This window comes from Falco punctatus, assembly GCF_963210335.1.
Source record: "Falco punctatus genome assembly, chromosome: 3".
NCBI lineage: Eukaryota > Metazoa > Chordata > Aves > Falconiformes > Falconidae > Falco > Falco punctatus.
In genome coordinates, this window is record NC_137582.1 from 43,545,793 (window position 1) to 43,566,512 (window position 20,720).

General features: G+C 37.3%; 1 protein-coding gene across 4 annotated transcripts in view; it reads left to right on the plus strand.

The window, feature by feature from the left end:
- PDE7A (phosphodiesterase 7A) overlaps nt 1–20,720 on the plus strand; it is a 77,951-nt gene that overhangs the window by 39,388 nt on the left and 17,843 nt on the right. For 3 of the 4 annotated variants that reach the window (XM_080380450.1, XM_080380448.1, XM_080380451.1), the window contains exons 2-3: nt 975–1,035; nt 8,636–8,719. In XM_080380450.1, the coding sequence (XP_080236576.1) occupies nt 975–1,035; nt 8,636–8,719 (145 nt within the window). The remainder of the gene's footprint in view (nt 1–974; nt 1,036–8,635; nt 8,720–20,720) is intronic. The other variant, XM_080380449.1, reaches the window with a different exon arrangement.

The window sequence follows — 20,720 nt, forward strand, 5'->3', positions numbered from 1 at the left end:
CTGTCAAGTTGAAGTCTGATTGTGAGGGTGATTCTCTGATCCTAGGGTTAAAAAATAGCATTGGTGAAGGCCCTAGGAAGTGGCAGATGTTGAAAGTACAGTAAAGGCAAGGCATGGGGCTGGGTGCTAGGTTGTGCCAAGCTTTTAAGACTCTGTGATGCCAGCGTTGTGACTGACAACATTCCTCCAGTTTTTAGCTGTTAAAGGACCAGTTCACCACACTTGTGCGAGACTTCCTGGATTATAACTATCGCATTAGCTGAGTGTGTGTGGAACATGCGTATTTTGTGTAGGTAAGAAATACAGCCTGTATGGGTGTATCTCACTGTCATGCATAGATGGTGTGATGACTCTTTCAGGCTTCTATCATCAAATGTGAAATACCACTTGCTTATTTTCTTTAAAATACCTTTGTGTTACATCCTGCTTCAGTGGTACCTTGATTTGCCTACAGAAAGTACTGGGTGGAATGAAAGTAGCATGAGACAGCAGAGTCCTGCCTTTGCAGAATATAGGTTGAATTCCTAGGACTGCAGTAATGGTGTCATTTGAGTTCTTTTACTTCTTTTAAAACCACTTTTGGCTTTGAAAGATGGAAATACCCCATAGATACAAGTAAATCTAGAAGGCTAAGGAGCGTGGTTTTGTCAGCTTGATCTTGTTCTGTGTCTTTTAGTGTGATGAATTATTGAGGAGCACCTGGAAAGAAATTTAGGGGCAATTATTTTTTCCACGCTCTAGACCTGTTTTTCATAATCTCCTAACTACCAATTCCTGTCCTTCTTTTGTCCCTTCCTAAAATGAACTCTCTCTCTATATATATATATATTTGCTCAAATGTCCAAAATTAATTTTGAGTTAAATTGGAAGTGGACAATTGATACTTTATTTTCATTTAGAATTAAAAATTATTCAGTTGTAACTTGCATAAAATATACCTTGGTGTTTGGTTGTTGTTTTGTTTTTTTTTTCAGAGACGTGGAGCAATTTCCTATGACAGCTCTGATCAGACTGCATTGTACATTCGTATGCTAGGTAAGCATACCAGTTTCTATATTGTGAAGTTCTAATGTTTGTGAATAATATAAAATAATTACTTTTTTAATGTTTAAATGCTGAATTCTCGAAGTTATTCCCTTTCTCCTGGATTAATATTCTGGTTACATTCTTTAGAATAATTTGTGTTCTTTTGTGTTGACTTGGGTTTTTTTGGTTGTTTGCCTCTTTTTCTCTTTTTTTTCTTGAGTTAAGCATTGTTTTGGTTGTTTTACTCCTATGTTAAAAATAAAAAGTTCTTATAATTAACCTAATGTGTTTGGTAGAAGCTAAGTTTTCCAAATGACTCATGATTGATCTTTATTTCTGTGTTGGAATTTATCACCTCTGCATGGTATCCTTCTGCTTAAAATCGTTGCTTAGAGTACATTTGTGTGAGAGATATCACACTTTTAAAAACCTCAGTACTGAGGCTATGAAATGCTCAAGGTATTCTAAAAAGAATGATGTGATTTTAACCAATACTACTTTTACCCTAGAAGATGACTTGAGAAGGGAAAGGGTGCCTGGCAGGGCTGGTAGTTCAGTCAACTTACTGAAGAATGTTTCCAGAGTAGCAACTAGAAAAAGGGTAGAGCAGAAGTGTATTTCACGGTATTGGGAGGGGCAGGCATCCAGGGGAGACCCTCAGTGATAGTGCATGGAAGGACTTGAGGTCAGTTGTTGAGAAGGAGAAAGGTACAAGGCCTGTGCAGATCTAGCTGCTGGATTCAGTACTTCCCGCACCTCGTCTGGAGGCTGCTGGTGGTGCAGATGGCATGGGGACTGTGTATATACACTCTTAAGTCTGTTTCACTGCAAAGTTATGGCACTTAATTTAAGCCATCTTGAGCTATGATTTTATGTTGAAATGGACTATGAATGCTTGCATGATGTCTTGCATGGCTCAATGAACACCAACAGGTAATGATTATAAATACTTAACCAGCTCCAACTAAGTCAGCCAAAATGTCTTTTTTTGCCCTGAGTCTCTTCAATTCGGTTGTATACTGTACGTGTTAGTCCCCAGAAATGCATAACCGTGTTGTCTATGAATTTAAATTTGTAAACTATATGCATCTGTACGCATGTGTGTATATATGAATTCAGTCATAACGTACACATGTAGGCGTACGTGTGCATATGTGTATAAATCCAATTTTGATTTAGCATCTTTGCCTTTTTGTTTTTCAGTTATTTTGATTTTTTTTAGGTTTGTGAAGCTGTTAATGCTATAGCACTGACTGTCTACTGAAGGATTTTTGATAAGAGAATGTAATTACTTTGGAGATCTGTTAGGAGGGGAACAGAAGATGCTGGCTTCTAAATGTTTATAGAAAAAATTGCTAGGGTTTTTGTTGTTGTAAACAGGTTTATTTCACTTCCAAAACATAAAATAACTCTAATCATCGTTTTTGCAGGATGAGCACTAGAATTATTCAAAATGTGATTTTTCTGCTCTAGTCATAAGAAAGTAAATTCAGGCCTGGGGTAGTTTTATTTTCTTAATTTTTGTAATACTTTTTAAACTACATTTATTTTGTCCTGTAATTGAAGAGATACTTTTTTTTTCTACCTCAAAGTCCTACAAATTGAGTGCTTTTAATTCCACAATGGGGAAATATGTATTAACTTATTTTAAAAGTGCACTGATACATTTGATTTAGATGTACTTTTAAGTTACACGCCTGTGTTTCATCTTTTTAAAATTAATCTGCTAGTGATAGAAGCTTACCTTGTAAAAAAATAATTCTTAATTTCTGGGGCGGATAGTCTGATTTCTTTTGCTACTTCAGAAGTGTAACTGTAACATGAAATGGTTAGGCCCGTCATTTCTGCAGAAGGATTTGTGATAATGTTCGCGTAAATCTAGAGGAAAGCAAAGCATGACTTCCTGTAGTTCTTGGTACAGACACGTGAACTGAGGGGGAAAACCTATTTTAGTTTGAAATCTTTCTTTGACTATTCTCATAGGCAGAATTGGAATATATTCAGGATGTGATGTTAGATAAATTAAATTTTCACTTGTTCTCTCATTGGAATTAATTATTTGACTACATGATTGTTGCTTGTTATGAATAGTGTAACTCTTGCTGGCATTTGTTGCTGTTCAGTGATGTTTTCTATTCAGAGGTAGTAAGTCTTTTAAAGGATTGACCTCTTTAACTTTGGTTGGGGGGAGGAGGGTACCAGCAAGCAAACAAAGAATTGCTCATTGGATGTTTGAATCAGTGTGTTAAATTTATATTAGTTTCGCAGTTGCTGGTGATCACTTTGTTTTCCTGAATATTACGTATGCTATACTGTACAAGGTAGCAACTATTTATAGACTTATTACTGTTGTATTTGTAAATGGACTGTAAAAAAGACCAGCCTGAAAGCTGAACAGTTGGATGCATCAGTGTGTAGAAACATTCCTATCAGAGTAGATTCAATAATGAATATATTCAATAGAATTTTTTGAAATAAATGTGAAGTATTGCATTTCCCATACAGTATTGTGAGGGGTTTGGTTTTTTGTTTTTCTTGGTACACTTCAGCAGAGTAAGCTGTAAAGAATTCTCAGGTGTAATTTAATGGGAAGTTAAGCACAGTCATGAGAGGTTTTCCCTTTTACTTCGTTGGTTATTGTTCCAAACAGACTATATCTACTAATAAAATTTAACTTGGTAAGGTATTTATTTTAGAAGACCAAAAAATGTAAAGCTAAGAGTGTCTAGGACACCTCCCTCTGTTTAGCTGTGCTGGTTGTGGAGTTGTTTCCTTTAACCTTTTCAGGCTGTTCCAATGGGAATCCAATGGAAACTTGTTTGCATAAAAGAGAGATTTCTGTGCTATGGCAGTGTTTCCAGGTTCAATTAAAAAAATCAAATTTTAGGAGCACACAGAATAAACACCTAACTCTTAACTGTCTTCATCAGTGTTGATATAAACAAACAGTGTTGACTGTAATGACTCATCTGTCATACCCCATTCCCAAAATATACACTAAGCCACTCGGCAGTGGCTTATTTACGATGTTAAAATATAGATACAGATGCAGCATTGTAGAATTTTTCTTTTAAGACCTTGGAAGGGCTGATGTATCGCCTCTGTCAGCCACTTCTCTCTGCAGCTATGAGGAATTCTCAGAATTTCTTGTAAGTGCTTTTGCATAATCTTGATACTTTCTTGATTTCTGTTTGCTTTTCTGGTTTCTTTTTCTTGTTGTTTTATATTGCCTGAAAGTTTTGCTGCTGTGCATGGGGTAGAAAGAGGGGGGGGGGGGACGGACGGACACACTGACTGCTTGTGTTGGTGAGCATGCAGCTCTTAACTAAAACTGGAGCATTTTATGTTTCTTTAAAGGTCTTGATCACTTCAAATAGGAAACAGTGAAGGCAAGCTAGTGTAATACAGGTGCCACGCTCTTTTTAGGTAGTGGTTATTAGGTTGTATTCCTTTTGCTTTAATTTCAGCATATTCAGCTGACCTGTCATCTATTTCTCAAACAAATTTAATAGAACTTTAATTTGTGAAGCTAGTAATTCTTTCTGGAAATCCTGCTCTTCACAGCTTCATGGCTTTGACTTGGGTGGTTTACCTTGAGGTGGCTGTCATAATTCCTCCTCCCAGCTGTCCTCCGTGATCTCTGAGATTTCTGCCCTTGCTCCAGAAGGCTGCAGCTCACCAAGCAGCTGCTGCATTGTTACTGTGCCACACTGGAGTATTAGGGTAGCATAAAGTATGTGCGGTGTAACCCTAACACACAGGGATGTCAGCTATGGCATTTCAGCTGCCTCGTAAGTATTGGAGCTGTCCTTGCGGGTGTGAGCAGGAATCTGAGAGGGGTAGAAACAAAACGGTATGTCTCAAGGTAAGTTTTGTTACAGCCCTGATTCCTTCTCGGTTTTTGGTTGTAGCTGCAAATCTCCCTCTTGCATTCCTTCTTCCACTGTTCATTCGGTCTTCAGTTGAGTTTCTGCCTGCATGGCTTTTAAAAATACAAGCAATCCTGCTGACATAGAAGTATTCTGGAAAAAAAATATTAGTTAAATACTCAGCCAACAGATGTTTTTCATGCTCGTGCATAAAATCAGATTTTGAAAGGAAACCTTCATTTTTGTTATATCTCTCTTCATTCTTTGGATTCACAGAAACTCTCAAAGAGGAAAAAATTTTGTTCCTGGAAGCCCACTGTCATTAAGATGCTGGACTTGAATGTATTCCCCTAAGGAAACAGAGGAGTCTTTTCAGGCTGTCTAAAGTGGGTAAAGAAGAGACACTTAAGATAAAAAACATCCGCTTGCTACCACTTCTGCCTCTCCTAAGGAAATTTACCTATAAGCAAATGGTGTGATATGGTGGTTTCAAAAAATTTTGTAACCACTTCAGTATTTTTTTAAGGCCTGCATAAATTAAAACTTAATAAATTATTTTGCTTTAGGTGTTGAATTTTAGTTATCTTTCAGCTGCCATAATGATGATTGGCTCTGAGTTTGGACTTCTGTTGCTGTTTGAAGGAATTATGTAACAGTGTCCTTCTGTCTGATAGAAGTAATCTTAAATTTGAAGTGTCTTGTGCATTTTTTTAAGTTGCTTATGATGATAAACATGTCTTCTCTTTAAAATTAAATTTGTATCATTTCAGAGTTTTAGGGTTACAAAAACGTCGTGGAGGATTTCCCAAGCAAAATGATGTGAATATTATGTTGTGTGCTAGCACAATGAAGTGGGTGCATTTGGATTCTATTGATCTTTGCAGGTCAGATGAACTGAACAGTGAATGTATAATGATGGTCCAGTATTTCTGGAAGTTTTGGGACTAACTATACATATGCAGTAGGGATTAGTTTCACTGTGCTAATAGCACATCATTTCCTAATGTGCTAATGTGCAGCCAGTTTGATGCTATTTCTTTTTATGCTTCTATATACATAGAAACTTTAGATGGATGCGTGGCATCTTTGAATTCCACTTTTTTTCCCAAGCACATCTATTGTCTGAAATCTTGAAAATTGCAGTAGTTCTGTAGAATAATAATGTAGACAGCTCTTCTGCCTTTGTTTTGGCCAAATAGGAATTTCTGCTTTGTTTACTGCAACAAATTCCAGTCTTGTAGAAGTGGTATCTTTTTCCAGAATAAATCCAAATGTATTCTAACAAAAATAAATCATCCATTGTAGAGATCTTTATTCTTAACAAAATATCCTTTGCTTCTAGAAGATCAAGGAGAAATTTCTTTAACTATTTAATGAAAATATTTTGCTTTCCTTGTGGGGGATTTCTTGTTTCATATGTATACAAGTAAATACCCTCATTTTACCTTTATCTTATTATAATTGCCTTTTTAATAGTTTGTCATGTGTATTTTTAGTATATCGCTTCTTCCTTTGGCTAATTATTCCTGTAGATAAGACATGTTGATAATTCCTGTTAAAAGCAAAGTAGTTAGTTGCACTTCTGTATTTCACTTGTAGACAGTTTTTCTCATTTTCCTACTTAACATTCACAACATTGCGGGCATTTCAGGGGTAACAAGGATGCTTTTACTCTTATCTATGCTGTTAGACTAGGCACTAGTAAATAAAAAAACCCAAAGCACAGAGAAATTTTCTGGATATCATTTATCCTATGAACCTGCTTGTTTTGTTATGTGCAGAATTCCACGTTAGTCTTCAGGTATTCTTCTGTGAACTTTTTATGTTCTTGACACTTTGAGCAAGTAAATTGTTGACCAAAACTTAGTTGTATGCTTACTGAAACTATTTCTAATTCATGTTATGTTTGGTAAATTTTGAAAGTTAAGACTGCCTTGAAAACTAAATATAATTCACAAAAGTATATCACCTCTTCTGTAAAAAAAACCAAAGCAATCAAACAAAAAAGCTGAACCTCTTATTTTTCTTTTAATTCAGCTGGTGAACTCATTCACACAGCTGTAGTAGCTATGGCTGATTTCCCAGTTAAAGATGAGTGAAAGGTAATGAAAGGTGCATTTTCCTTGGTGTAAACTGGTATTTTCATACACAGCTACTAATGCATTCACCTCCTCCTTTCCAAAATTTCCTCCATTTTTTCTTTTTATTAATTTATTTTATAAATAAATTCACCAGTTGCTTGTGCCTAACAGAAGAGTTCTACAATTTGCTGCCTCTGTATTGCCTGGAACAAGACAAGCCTCTTGCACTCTGCTCAGATGAATGCTTGAAAACTTTATAAGTAATACATTGTCAGTGGTCTGAAAAATGTTATTTACAGGTAGTAATTGGGTTACTTTCCCTTGCATCTCTCTTAACATTTTCAGTTTGAAAAACTCAAAAGGAGTAATAACCACATGTATTTTGGTATGTTTTTACTGATAGAAAATACTAGACTCATTATTTGGGGAGCCCTGGGCTGCCTTGTTTTTTTGTGGTCTTACAAGCACGTCTCAGAAGATAACATACAGGTGAAGTGTGTCACTACAGATATAACAGTGTTTTTCGATAAGTATCTCTAGAAAGATACCTTTTGTGTATTAAAAGTGTATTACTGAAGTTTTAGTCAGTATCTTTAGCTACTTTCTGACAAGCTGCCTGCTTCAGCATTACTAATTAGCAGGTTGGAAGGGAAAAGGAAAAAACACTCTCAATATATAAGTTGCTGGAAATTAAATAGCTATATTATTACTTTGTTATAAAATCAGTCTTGGTTCCTTGTGCTAAATACTTAGTTTTGATTCATATGAAAATCATTGTGTTTGAGGAGAGGAGTATACTACATTTGAAAGATTTCCATAATTAGAAACCAGAACATTTTCGCATCTTACATTTCACTTTTTTGTTAGTATTTGGGGAGGCAAACACTATTGCATTTGATCCTCAAAGGTTTGCCTAAATTTGTAAGTGCTAAAGGATTTTAAGTGAAAGCTTTTAGTCAGAGAGCTACTTAAATGAATACAAATACCTAATGAAGGAATACTGATCAGCTTTCAGTTGGTAAAATGCATAAGTATAAATCAACTAGCATGCTAAAAGATTCAGGTTGAAGCTAATTGCAGTACAAAACAGTTTGATAAAATTTTAATACTGAGTTTTGGTATTTTAATAGGCTCTTGTGTAATATTCAAACAGCTGAGCACAAGTAAGTAAATGCTAGTGGGAAAATATTCTATTATGTAATATTAAACCCATATTGTAACAAGCTTATTTGCTAAAAGCTACCATTTCTAGAAGTTGAATCTTTTTTGTATTATACAAAATGTTATCGTTTTATGTGTGTTACTGAAGAACAAATCAACTTTTAATGTTCTTGTTTCCTGTCACATTAAGGTGCATTTTTACCATACTGGTGTAGCAAGCTGTTCCTAATTTCATCTGAATGCTTATCACATGCTTCTGGCAACGTATGCTTAGGCAGGAGAGATTTTGACAAGAAAGCATGCAATTGCATGTTTAACAAGTCTTCAAACTTTGTTTTGAATTTCACCTTTAAAACAAAAAGCATTGAAGTAGGCCTATTGTTTGAATAATCCTCCTCCATTAAGTACATGAATCTTTACCCCTCCAGGCTATGTTCATTTGCATTTTATCTCTGCCACTCTTCCACACTTTTATTTCACTCTTGACCCTGTTTCTAGGAGATGTGCGAGTAAGAAGTCGGGCAGGATTTGAAACAGAGAGAAGAGGTTCTCATCCATACATTGATTTCCGTATTTTTCACTGTAAGTATTTAAAAGCAGATAATTAACAAATAAACAAAGGCTTCCAATAGTTTTAACTACTGAACCTCTAAAAATAAAATTAGCGGCTTACGTAGCAAGACCATTTTATATACTACTTAAGAAAATCTTTCATGGTACTTCATTACCAAAAACAGAAGAGTAAAAACTTCACTGCTAAATTTTTGTTTTTAAAAACATAGTTTGAGTATTGAATTTAGACCTGAATCCCTATGGAAATGAAGACTATCTTATGTACAGCTACTGATGTGTGTGCTGAGTTCTTGGCTGGCAGACACAAAGAGTTGAGAAAGAATACTTTACTGCTTTTATAAAGCAGCAAAAGAGCCTGGTGCAGGATGATGTTTGAAGAGAATTACAGTATATGTCAATATTTTTGACCTCATAATAATCAATTAACATCACATCTACTCAAAATGTAGCTAGAATTTAAAATTTTTACACATAGACAAATCTTAAATAAAGAATAAAGTGTTATAAGAAAATGGCAAACTAATTTTTTTGATTACATGTTTTAGGAAACTTTTCTGAGAAATGTTACAGGAATATTTTTCGAACAATTTCACTTTTTTTTTTCTCTACATCTATATTGTTGTTACTAAATGTCAGTAGTTGTTGTAATATAAAAATTTCAATAACCATCAAACCAATATGCAGCAAAAGTGCAGGGGATTTAAGTCTTAATTAAATTATGCCAATAGTATTAGTGTATTAAGTGTCATAAAGTATCTATACCAACATTGTATCGGCACAATTCCAAGTATTCTGAATGCAATGGAGAGATTTAGAAAAGCTTATTTCATGGTAACAAGTGTGGTTGTTGTAATTACCTTATTAATAAAAATGAGTGGCAGAAACTGGTCTAATTCTGATCTTAACTGAAGTTATTGCTTTTAAAAGTAGATCGCTACTTAAATTTAAAACTATTAAACTCTTAGTTTCATTCAAAAGTTTGTATCATAGGTGAGAAAACAAAGTTTGAAGAGTATGCTATATTAATTCTTTTCAATAAAGATGGTAAGAATTCAATTTCAAGTACTGATAATTCTGTTGAGCGTAATAATCCTTTAGAAGCAGCATATGACTTATGAATTACATAACTATGTCTTTTTGTGTGTATGTATGTGGCATTTCATGCTGACAACAGGAAGATATTAACAGAAGTATTAAAAAGAGCTACCTGTTAAAAGGCCGTCAACACGGTGTTACGGCTATTGTCAAATTAACTGTATTTTCTGTGGTATTCATCATGCTGTTCCTTTCCATCCTGATTGTGCATCAGGCAGATCTGGACTAATCGGGAAAAGGAGTTTCACACCCTTTATTCTTGCCACTACTTGTTCAGGCGCAGGCACCAACTTTTAGCAACATCAACTGTGGTGTCTGATGACAGAAAAGAATGTTGCTAGGAGGCCAAAAAAAATTCTTTGGCTCTGACTTCCCTCTTGAGTCAGCTGCTGTGGCAGTTTTCAGAGTTGCCATATTATAGTCAGATTTTTTTCCACCTCAGGATTGTGGCCTGCTGCAGCGTTGCTCTTTGACTCTTTCAAAGTCAGTAAGGAATTCAGCTGCATCTCTCACTAGATCATCCATTAATTTACAGATTTATTTTTTTAAAAATCAGTAAAATGTTTTTCTTTTGCTCTGCAATGCTAATTGAGTCTTGATCAGTGTTTCCTTAATTGTTTTAAGCAAAAGACTTTTTAGTATCTTACTGTCAGACTGTGGGTAGAGAGAAGTTGTGGGCATCAGGTTTGACCTCATTTTTAGGATATTTTCCCTGCTCTCCCCTGGTACCTCTAGAAGGACTTTTCAAGTAGAGCTACATGGCTGAAAAATATTCACCCATACGAGTGGAAGACAGCATGTGAGAGGAGCCAGCCGGCTCTTCTTTGGTTGGTGTAAAAACGAGACTAAAAAGGGTATTTTCTGCAGCTGAAGCAGACTAAACCATCTGAATGTTGGCTCTTTTTTCTGCACCACAGCTACACACTGAGCATCAGTAATGCATGAATATGTGTCCTTCATGGTGTTTGTAAAGTTTCACTGTAACTTTCTCCTGCTATCCACTAACTTTACTCTGTGGTTCTAAATGTTTTGCAGTGATCATTGCTTAACTGTTTTTCAGATGACTTAGTGGTGTGGTGGGTTGACCCTGGCTGGATGTCAGGTGCCCACCAAAACTCTATTGCTCCCTTCAGCTGGACAGGGGAGAGAGAATGCAATGAAAGGCTTGTGGGTTGAGATAAGCACAGGCAGATCACTCTGCGATTACAGTCACGGGCAAAACGTACTGGGCTTGGGGAAAAATTAATTTATGAAATCAGGGTAGGGTAATAAAAAAATAGAAAAAAAATCTTAAAACACCTTCCCCCTACCCCTCTCTTTTTCCCAGGCACAACTTCACTCTTGATTTTCACTACTTCCTCCCCCCAAGCAGGGATGGGGGATGGAAAATGGGGGTTGTGGTCAGTTTATCGCACATTGTCTCCGCGGCTCTTTCTTCCCCAGGGGGAGGACTCCTCACACTCTCTCACCCGGCTCCAGCGTGGCATCCCTCCCCCAGGAGACAGTCCTCCCTGAACTTCTTCCATGTGAATCCTTCCTGTGGGCTGCAGCTCTTCACACACTGCCCCGGTTGTGTCCCCCCCATGGGCACAGCCGGCTCCAGCGTGGGCCCAGCAAACCCGCTCCTGCCTGGGTTCCTCTTTCCCCACAGGGCCACAGGCCCTGCCAGGAGCTGCTCCAGCGCCGGCTGCCCGCGGGGCACAGCCTCCTCGGGGCATCGCCCTGCCCCGGCCTGGGGTCCCCGTGGGCTGCAGGTGGGGATCTGCTCCACCGCGGCCCTCCGTGGGCTGAGGGGCACAGCCTGCCTCGCCAGGGGCTTCACCGCGGGCTGCCGGGGAAGCTCCAGGCCCCAGAGCAGAGGATCTCCTCTGCTTCTTTCTTCACTGACCTTGGTGTCTGCGGTGTTGTTGCTCTCACACATTCTTGCTCCTCTCTCCAGCTGCAATTGCTGTTTCCTTCGCCCCCCCTCGCCCCTGCTGCCTTAAATAAGTTGTCCCAGAGGTGCTACCACCATTGCTGATGGGCTTGGGCTTGGCCAGCAGTGGGTCCATCTTGGAGCCGGCTGGCATTGGCTCTGTCAGACGTAGTGGAAGTTTCTAGCAGCCTCTCACAGAAGCCACCCCCTGTAGCCCCTCAGCTATCAAAACCTGGCCATGCAAACCCAGTGCAATGGGCTATCATTCATAGTGTTGAAGTATTCATGCCATTTTGTATTTTGCTTTGCTAACTTCTGTTGTTTAGCATTATTTTCTTTTTTTTTTTTCAACAATGTTTTGTGAAGAAGTTGAACATCTTTCAGGAAGTCCAGCTAATAATCTGCTGACTGCTTCTCTTTTACAATATTTTATTAATAGACTCTTTACCCAGTATTTCATGGGTAGGTTTGAAGAGTACTGAATTTTAAATGCATTACTGTATCTTCAGGAGGCTACAGTTTTTTTGTTGTTGGGTTTTGTTTTTTTAATAATCACTTCTGTTTTATAATGCTGTTATTACTTACAACTTCAACTAGTGTTACCAAAGTCAAGTTTATTAGTATTTGGTTCTTAAGACCACTTCTGTTTCTTCTTAAGGTTTATAAGCTCAGTGTTTGCATCTTCATTCCAGAGTTCTGTAATTGGCACGTGAATATTCAAGTTTCTAAATTGTCTAGAAGTATTCTCAGTGGTAACTTCTTCCTAGGAAAATTGATCTTAAAATGATGGTTGGAAAAATGTACTGTTGTTGCTAGAGAACGTGGTATGAGAGTCATATCTGAGGATTACTAAATGCAAGATTTGACTGACAATCAAACTAAGTTTGGGGTATTTTCCTTCTGTTATTCCAGAAGTCACATTTTTATAGCTGATTGCAGGAACTAGCCAGGAGAAGTAGCTCAATAAATTTTTGTTTTGACAAGACTGCTTCCTGATGCATGGGGAAAGTCGAGATTGTGTTCTTCATATTGGTTGGTAATTGGTTAATATTGGGACCAATGTACAAATCCATTAGTAGTTTTCCTGTTACTATGGTCTGTTGGTTATGTCCGTGTGGGACTATGGGCATAAACTCAAATTAGCAGCTCAAAGCTGCCATTTCTGGAGAGGAGAGAGCAGCTGCAAAGCTTTCTTCCTCAGAAGTAACTTCTTATCTTAAATATAATGGTTTGGTTTTGTTCAGTGGATGTACGTAATTCATAGTTGCATGGTTAAAAAAATTATTTTACTGAATTGAATAAAGAGCATGGGATCTACTTTTTGCTCCTTGGGTAACAAGGAAGGAGTTTGTCAGTTTACTGTCTGACAATCCAGCATGTACTGTTTGGTTTTCAGGGAAGTTATTGAAAAAGTGATCGCAGTGGTTGTAACTACTCTTGTTGCTGGTTTACAAATAGACTACAGTCAGTGTCATTACTTTTTAATTTTTTTTACATTACTGAAGACATGGATAGTAATTCAGTCTGCAGTGTTGGCAGAACACGTTGATAAAAACTAATGCAAAACAAAATCCTTGGTAGAAGAATTGGTAAATGACAATATAAAAATACTCCCTTTTTCCAAAATAGCAAAGCAATAATAAAATTTTAAGTTTTGTTTTCTTGCTATTGAGAAGTAGTTAATGTCTATTGTTTTTTATATGCATGTGTCTGTATGTGTGTATATATAAACACACGTATACACTTAAACTTTTATTATGTTTGTGAGGGTTTTCTGGCATGCTCAAACAAAATAATATATAATGTAACCCAATCACTGTTTCACCTGGTTAAAAAAAAGATGAAAATATAAAAAATTGGTGAATGTGCTCGGTGATGTGTATAGTATATTATAGTGAGGAAGTGAAGCCGAAGTGAATTAAGTGAAGCTGAAATGAATGATTAAGGTAACTGCAAAAATACTGGGAAGTGTCTTATGCAGATACAGCTTAAATTAATGCTTTCAAACTTCCTTTTTAGGAAACAGTTATTGCATGTAGTCTGGAAGAACCTGATAAAAACCAAATACTTCAGTTCTGTGGAGGGGAAACATTCTTTCTTCTTGCTTTTCCTGTTGTATCTGCACCAGAATAGATAAGATCTTGTTAAAAGGTTTTTTGGAGGCTCTTGTGTTAGTCTGAGCATGCTTCTGTGGAGAGATGGTGATCTTGCCAACATGTGTGGCTCTATTTTGTGTTTCATAGATAACTGAAATATGTCATGTCTGAGTTAAGATATCTTAGAAGAAAGGGCTTTTTGAGTTATTTTGTATGTTTCTGTAAACATTTAGTAATGACTCAATTTTGAATCAAAATGATGCTTGCATACACTAAAGTGCTTCACATAGGAGAGAAGATGATGTGATGGGAACTTCAAAACTTCATTGAGACTTAGATGGTTCTTTTCCTTAGTTGTATATGGAGGCTTTTTAGTAGGGAAAGGAAATAAAAGAAGAGTTTAAGTGACTTTATAGGTGATGGATAAACCTAATTCTCTTCTTTTAAGAGTGCAAACAGGTAAGTAAGTTCCAGAGTTTCTTTGGTATACAACATTCAGACTGTTTATGTGGAAATTGCAGTTCACAGAACATTTAAATGCTAATTTTGAGATGTGGCAAAGATATCAGCATCTACTATTCACAATGTTGTTTTGAACTTTAAATTTTTTTGCTCACAAATCATTGGAAAAAGTTTACTTTGGACAGTGAATTTAGACTTCCCTTGGGTAAGAGGCCAGAAGTCAAAGAAGAGAGAAGAGTTCAAATCCACATTGATTGCCTTAAACAGTTTTGGAAATCTTTGTGTAAAAGCACCTGATCACACTTTTAACAATGCTATCTAGAGGTTGCAATAAAATGAGCATAGTCCAGATGAAGCTGAATGCCCTTTTTTGTTTCAAGAAAATGAGGAATTACCTAGCTGAATCTGGTTAAGAGTAATTGTCTGTCTTGTTCAACAGTCTATTGTGAAGAAGGGTGAGTTCCACAATGAATAAAGTCATGCAAGAAGATTTCTGTGTGGTCATAGGTTGAATGAAGTATTTGTTTCCCTGTGAAAATACCAGCACTGAAGAGTGAAAAGCTTGTACTCCAGAGATTTCTCTAAAAGCTGCCTCTCTGTGAAGGATGCATTCTGAAATTGTGACCTAGTTATTCACAATCCAGGTTATTCAAGTAAATAGTTTCCCTCAATGTGAGAGAAATTTTGACTTTGAGTGTGGAGTATGCAGTCACACAAGGGGAAGTCACAGAAAACGTCCTTTAGGACGTACAACTTTGGCCAAAAGAAAACAGTGAATATAAACTTGAAGTGAAAAGTGAGCTTGAAGTGACTTTGGTTAAGGAAGATTTCAGGGTAAGAGCTTCCAACTGAGAATATAGGACAGATTTTCTTTTTTTTCTTTTTTATCACACCCCCCCACCCCCTTGTGCTGTCTTAGATTGTTGTTTTACCTACAATTTCTTCTTTTCAAATCTCTGTAAAACAGCATGTGTGCTCTGGAGCCTTGCACTGGTACAACTCACTCTATGCTGAGGTAAGTTTGACCTTAGACACAGCCACATTGTAGGATAAAGTATGTGAGAATTCTTTTATTTTCATCTCTGGTCCCAGTTTGACTTTTGTCCTAATAGTCATAAGTGATGTTAAGTCATAAGAGACTCTTAAGTGATATTCTTTTTCTGTCAACCATAATGTGTTACTTGTGAATTCTTTCATTTCTGGGGGTGAAAAATAGCCAAAATAGATTACTTAATGGTTCTTTTTTAGAACTGAAGATTTCTAGAACACCAGAGAATGGTGTTTTCTTGGAAGACTTCAAGAAAAGGATTTGGTGATGTTTTGGAATATATTATCTTTCTTTTGGGAAGAGAGCTGAACCATCATGTATTGTATAGTTGTTCTTCAGGAGCATCAGCAAATTAATTAACACAGTGTAACCCATTTTTCTAAAGGATATATGCATATTCTGATTATATAAGTGCACAAGCACAGGATGGCTGGGGTTATGATTCAGTGAACTGGTAGGGAAGGAATATACCTTGTATATACTGTTTCCTAGTCCTAAAATAACTGCAAAATGTTATGCAGTCCAGCACAGGAATGACATTGTTCAATTTACTTAATTTTATATCCTTCCTGAGATGTTTACAGAAGAAGAGCCAAAATTCAAGGGTTTTCCTTTAGGCACCTTTTCACAGTGTTTTCTGTGTACTTTTGCTGCTGTGTAATGGCTTAGTGCAACTGGAGAACTTGCATTTAATTCATGCTGAAGTAGCGTAATTCCTGCACTTTTAAGTAATTTCTCTCAAGTTAGCTCTGCTTTGAGCAGAGAATTGGATCAAAGGACTTTCAGAACTCTCTTCTGTCCCTTTCAGCTGAATTATTCTACTGTTCTGTGGCCCTGTGCTTTGCTAAGGCAGTATTTCAGTCTGTAAGATCCTTCAGGAGTTATCTTTGGTGCTAGTGATGCCTAGCAGCTGCCCTCCCTCCATCAGAGAGGATCTGCTGAATACTGGACTTTTCCTTGAGAGCTGTGATACGGTTGGACTCAATGATCTTAAAGGTCTTTTCCAACCTAAATGATTCTATGGTTCTACCAGAGTTCCTTGAAACTTAACAATTTTTTCTGATTCCAATCAGTCAGAAGACACTTTCAAACCCATGTTTAACTGATCCTTAATCCACATCATATTTTCTGGTGATCATTATTTGGAAAAAAAATTATGAATGTCTATGTAAATACATGTATATGATACATTAAAAACAGTCTGGCTTGATTTTTTTTTTTTTCTTTCTTTTAAGCAAAAGGCAGGCTAGAGTGTCTTACAGTGATGCTACACAGGGCTTCAGAATGGTTCTAAAGAAGCCAGGAAGTATAATGAGGTGATTTAGACACCAGTAGTCTTCATATGTAATTTTTAAATCCTTGCTAAATTTATATCTTCCAAATGAAATCATAGCTTTATAGATAACTTTATGAATATAAATGTCTTAAAAGTACTTTAGAATGCAAATCACGAGTGGGAAGTTTAGGAAGCTAAATAACAGGACTTAAACATTTTTTTTTTTTAAATCTACATGGATCTAATCAATTTCTTAATGGTTTAATGGGAATAGATGTGAAATTGGAATGCTTATGGGTCCCTCTAGTGGTGTGAAATCCTAGACAATACTTAACAATTACTCATAAATAGAAAATCATTTGTGTTCTGGCAGGCCTTAGAAATACAATTATAATTGGCTTGTGAAATTGAATTTTCTTTCAAACTTATTTACAGGTGGTGAAAAACTTCAGATATTTTCAGGTTTGGTGATAGTATCTGTTACGTAAAAATTATTAATGTGTAGTTGGATTTAATATGGAAGAATTGTGAGAGATAAATTCCAAGAAATAAGAGGTTTCCATGATTTTTTTAGGAAAAAAAACTCGTCTGGTGGCCCTACACACCTTACACTTCAGCTTTCATGTTCAAACATAAGAAAGATCCATCCTCTCAAATATTTTTAAAAATTCCTTTTTGTTAGTGGCAGTGATACCCGAGATCCTTAGTTAAGCTCTTTCTATTAGTAATAGTAAAATTCAATTATTTTTATCATGATGATTTCCTGTTTACCTTCTGGGCCTGTAGCAGGGAAGAAATGGAGGTATAGCTCCTATGCTGGATAGCCTTGTTTCGACCAGGACTCCATCAGAGGGTGTGAGTCGTTGTCTTTTGCATTAAAATAAAGTTGAAGCATTTTGCTAGGATATAAAGTTTCTATTAATAAAAAAATAAACCAAACCATAATTAAGTTGTCATTCTTCCTTTTGTTGCCTGTCCTTACTGTATGGAAGATGCAAAAATTCTGTGAATAAATACATCAGTATATTATGATTTTGTAAGTGATTGTCACTGGTCTCTTCTGTACTTACTTTGTGGTTTTATTTCAGTATGAGAAAAATACTTAATATCACTGTGAAATATGATAAATTTTTTTTTTTTTAGATTTTCACGAAGTACAACACAAGATTGGGAGTGGGAAGAGATTAAAATAAGTGTCTTGGAATACAGATGAAATCTGTTGCATGAAGGCAACTTGCTTTATTTTCTTGGTGTATGTGCATAACACTAGCAAAATAACTGATGTTACTAAACAGAATTATTCCTTTTTTCTTTTAGAGAAAGGCATTTTTTATTATACCAGCATCTCACATAAGATGCTTAGAAACAAGAATATGATCATTTTAATGAAAAAATAACTTGGAAGTAATAAATATATTGGGTGATATTTGAAGTTAAAGTAGGGCATGAAGAGTTAAGAAGGGAAGAAGAATGTCATAGGAGAGCTGCTGTTGATTAGGCACAAAGGTCTATAATTCGAGTCTTCTGGTTCCTTGCATAGAAGGTACTTCTGAACGCTGTAGATTCCTTCTTAACATGCCCAGCATACTGATTTTGCTTTCGTTCTGTTTCAGTTCTCAAGGCTGTAAATGACACATACATTTATTTTCTCATTCTAATTTGTCCTTAAACTGTCCTTATCGCTTAAGAGCAAATGGTCACTGTTGGTTATCAGAACGGCATTTAGGACACTGAAAGCTCCAAATCAAATGAAGGACATCTGGACTGGGAGGAGGAATGGTTTTGCAGCATGCTTTTTCTTGAGCAAATGTGATGTTCTTTTTGCTCTTCACCTTGTTCTTTCCATCATAAGTATGTTATTGAACCTTACTTTGGTAGGGTGTCTGAAATTAGTATCTCATTTTGTGACTCATGACAGAAGAGGGTAGGCTGACATTCTCATATTAATCATGCATTATAAAGAGAATGAGTTTTCCTCTTGTTCCAGGAGGGAGAAACCAGGTTTCCATTGCACAACTATGTCTTTCAGTTTACCAGTCCTTCCCATGAACTTGTCTTTGCTTGTCTGCCAGAACCATAAAGCAGTTTATTTTTGTATCCTTCATAATAATTTATCTGTGGGGAAAAGTAAACTGCAAGCATGGGTGCTATCAGTGCTCCTGAAGCTGAAGAACCTATCTTTTTGGTGTCGCCCCCCGCCCCCGAATTTTCTTTTTTAGCCTCCCTTTTAAATTAATTACCTGTCAAACCTCCACATCTGACTCACCTATTCTGAATTGTCCTGTAGCAAATCTTTAGCTGTTAAAGAGAGAGAACAATTTACTTTTTGGGTTGCTGGAGTCCCCCTGAATTAGGTGTTCTGGAACTGTAGAGGGCTGGTAGGGCTCCAGATCTCTTTTCTCATTTGGAAGTTATTCTTACCATTGCAGATCTAAATGATAAGACATTTGGTCAAGCTGTTATTACCTAACCTGGGCTATACAGGTGCAATAAATGGTAGTTCAAGGGGAAGTGCAATGCCCTGCCCCTGGGGAGGGCCCAGCACCGGCTGGGGGCTGACCAGCTGGAAAGCAGCTTGGCTGAAAAGGCCCTGGGGGTCCTGGCAGACACGAAGTTCAACATTAGCCAGCAACATACCCTTGCAGCCAAGGTGGTGAATGGCATCCTGGGTCGCATTAGGAGAAGGGCTGCCAGCAGGTGGAGGGAGGTGATCCTGCTCCGCTGCTCAGCACTGGTGAGGCCACACCTGGAGTGCTGTGTCCAGCTCCGGGCTCCCCAGTACACAAGAGAGATGGGCATACTGGAGAGAGTCCAATAAAGGGTCAGGAAGATAATTAAAGGGCTGATGAGGAAAGGCTGAGAGAGCTGGGACTGTTCAGCCAGCAGGTGAGAAGGCTCAGATCTTATCTATATGTATAAATTCCTGAAGGGAGGGAATGAAGAGGATGGAGCCAGTCTCCAGTGCAGGACCAGAGGTGACCGGCACAAACTGAAACACAGGTTGTTCCCCCTGAACATCAGGGAACACTTTTTCACTGTGAGGGTGACTGAGCAGTGGCATCAGTTGCCCACTGGAGTTGTGGAGTCTCCGTCCCTGGAGGTATTCAGAAATCACCTGGACATGGTCCTGGGCAGCGTGGTCTAGATGGCCCTGCCTGAGTAGAGGAGTTGGACCACATGACCTCCAGAGATCCTTCCCTGCCTCAGCTGTTGTGTGATTTTGTAATAGCAGCATTGCTACAAAGAAGGCTGAAATGAAGTGGGCTTTGTTGTTTGTTTGAATTACGTGAGCTGGATCAGTGATCTTTCTTTTTTTTTTCTTCTTTCTTTTTAAATGAGGGAGAAAAAGTAGGATTAATGTGTAAGAGTAGCAGTTTATGAACTATACAAATGGATGATAATTTATAGAGAATTTAAAAATATTTTTAAGATTAATGTCTCAATAGCATATTGCAAAGAGTAATGACTGTTCAGCTTCACAGAAAACTGAGTAATTCATTTGCCTCTGTACCCACATTATCATCAGAAAAAAATACTGAAGCAAAAATATATGCACCACCCCCCCGCAAATGACTTATGAACGCAAATATAGGTGGAACGCAGGCCTATGCTGCTGAATTATTGCATAGCTGTTCTGTAGTGCCTTTTGCAGACAGAAACTTGTTTTCCTTGTATTACCTACATGATACTGTTCTGTCAAAGATTAATGGGTGGCATCTGTGACAGTGAGGCTTATTTCTAGCATGACAGCAAAAGTAGGTTTTTGTTAACTATAGATCTGTAAAAGAGTACTTATGATCAAGAAAATTATCTGTACTTCCAGAAGAGTGCTGGTTTCTCCTACTTAATGTTTCGTTTCATTGAGATTTAGTGGAGTTCCTGGATTTTGTATGTGACCGTAGACATTTTATTATTTCCAACCTGATGACTTCTGTTCTGAAATTTGGGGTTTGAGGAACTAAATCAAGATTGGGGGGGGGGGTGGGGGGGAACTTAGCTGAAGCCCATGCCCTGGAGTAGCTTTGTGGCTTCCCGCTTCTCTGTTCCACAGGCTGGCAGTGCTCGGACTGTAACCCCATGTTAATGTGGTTAGAAATATTGGTAGAGTAGTGCAGTAT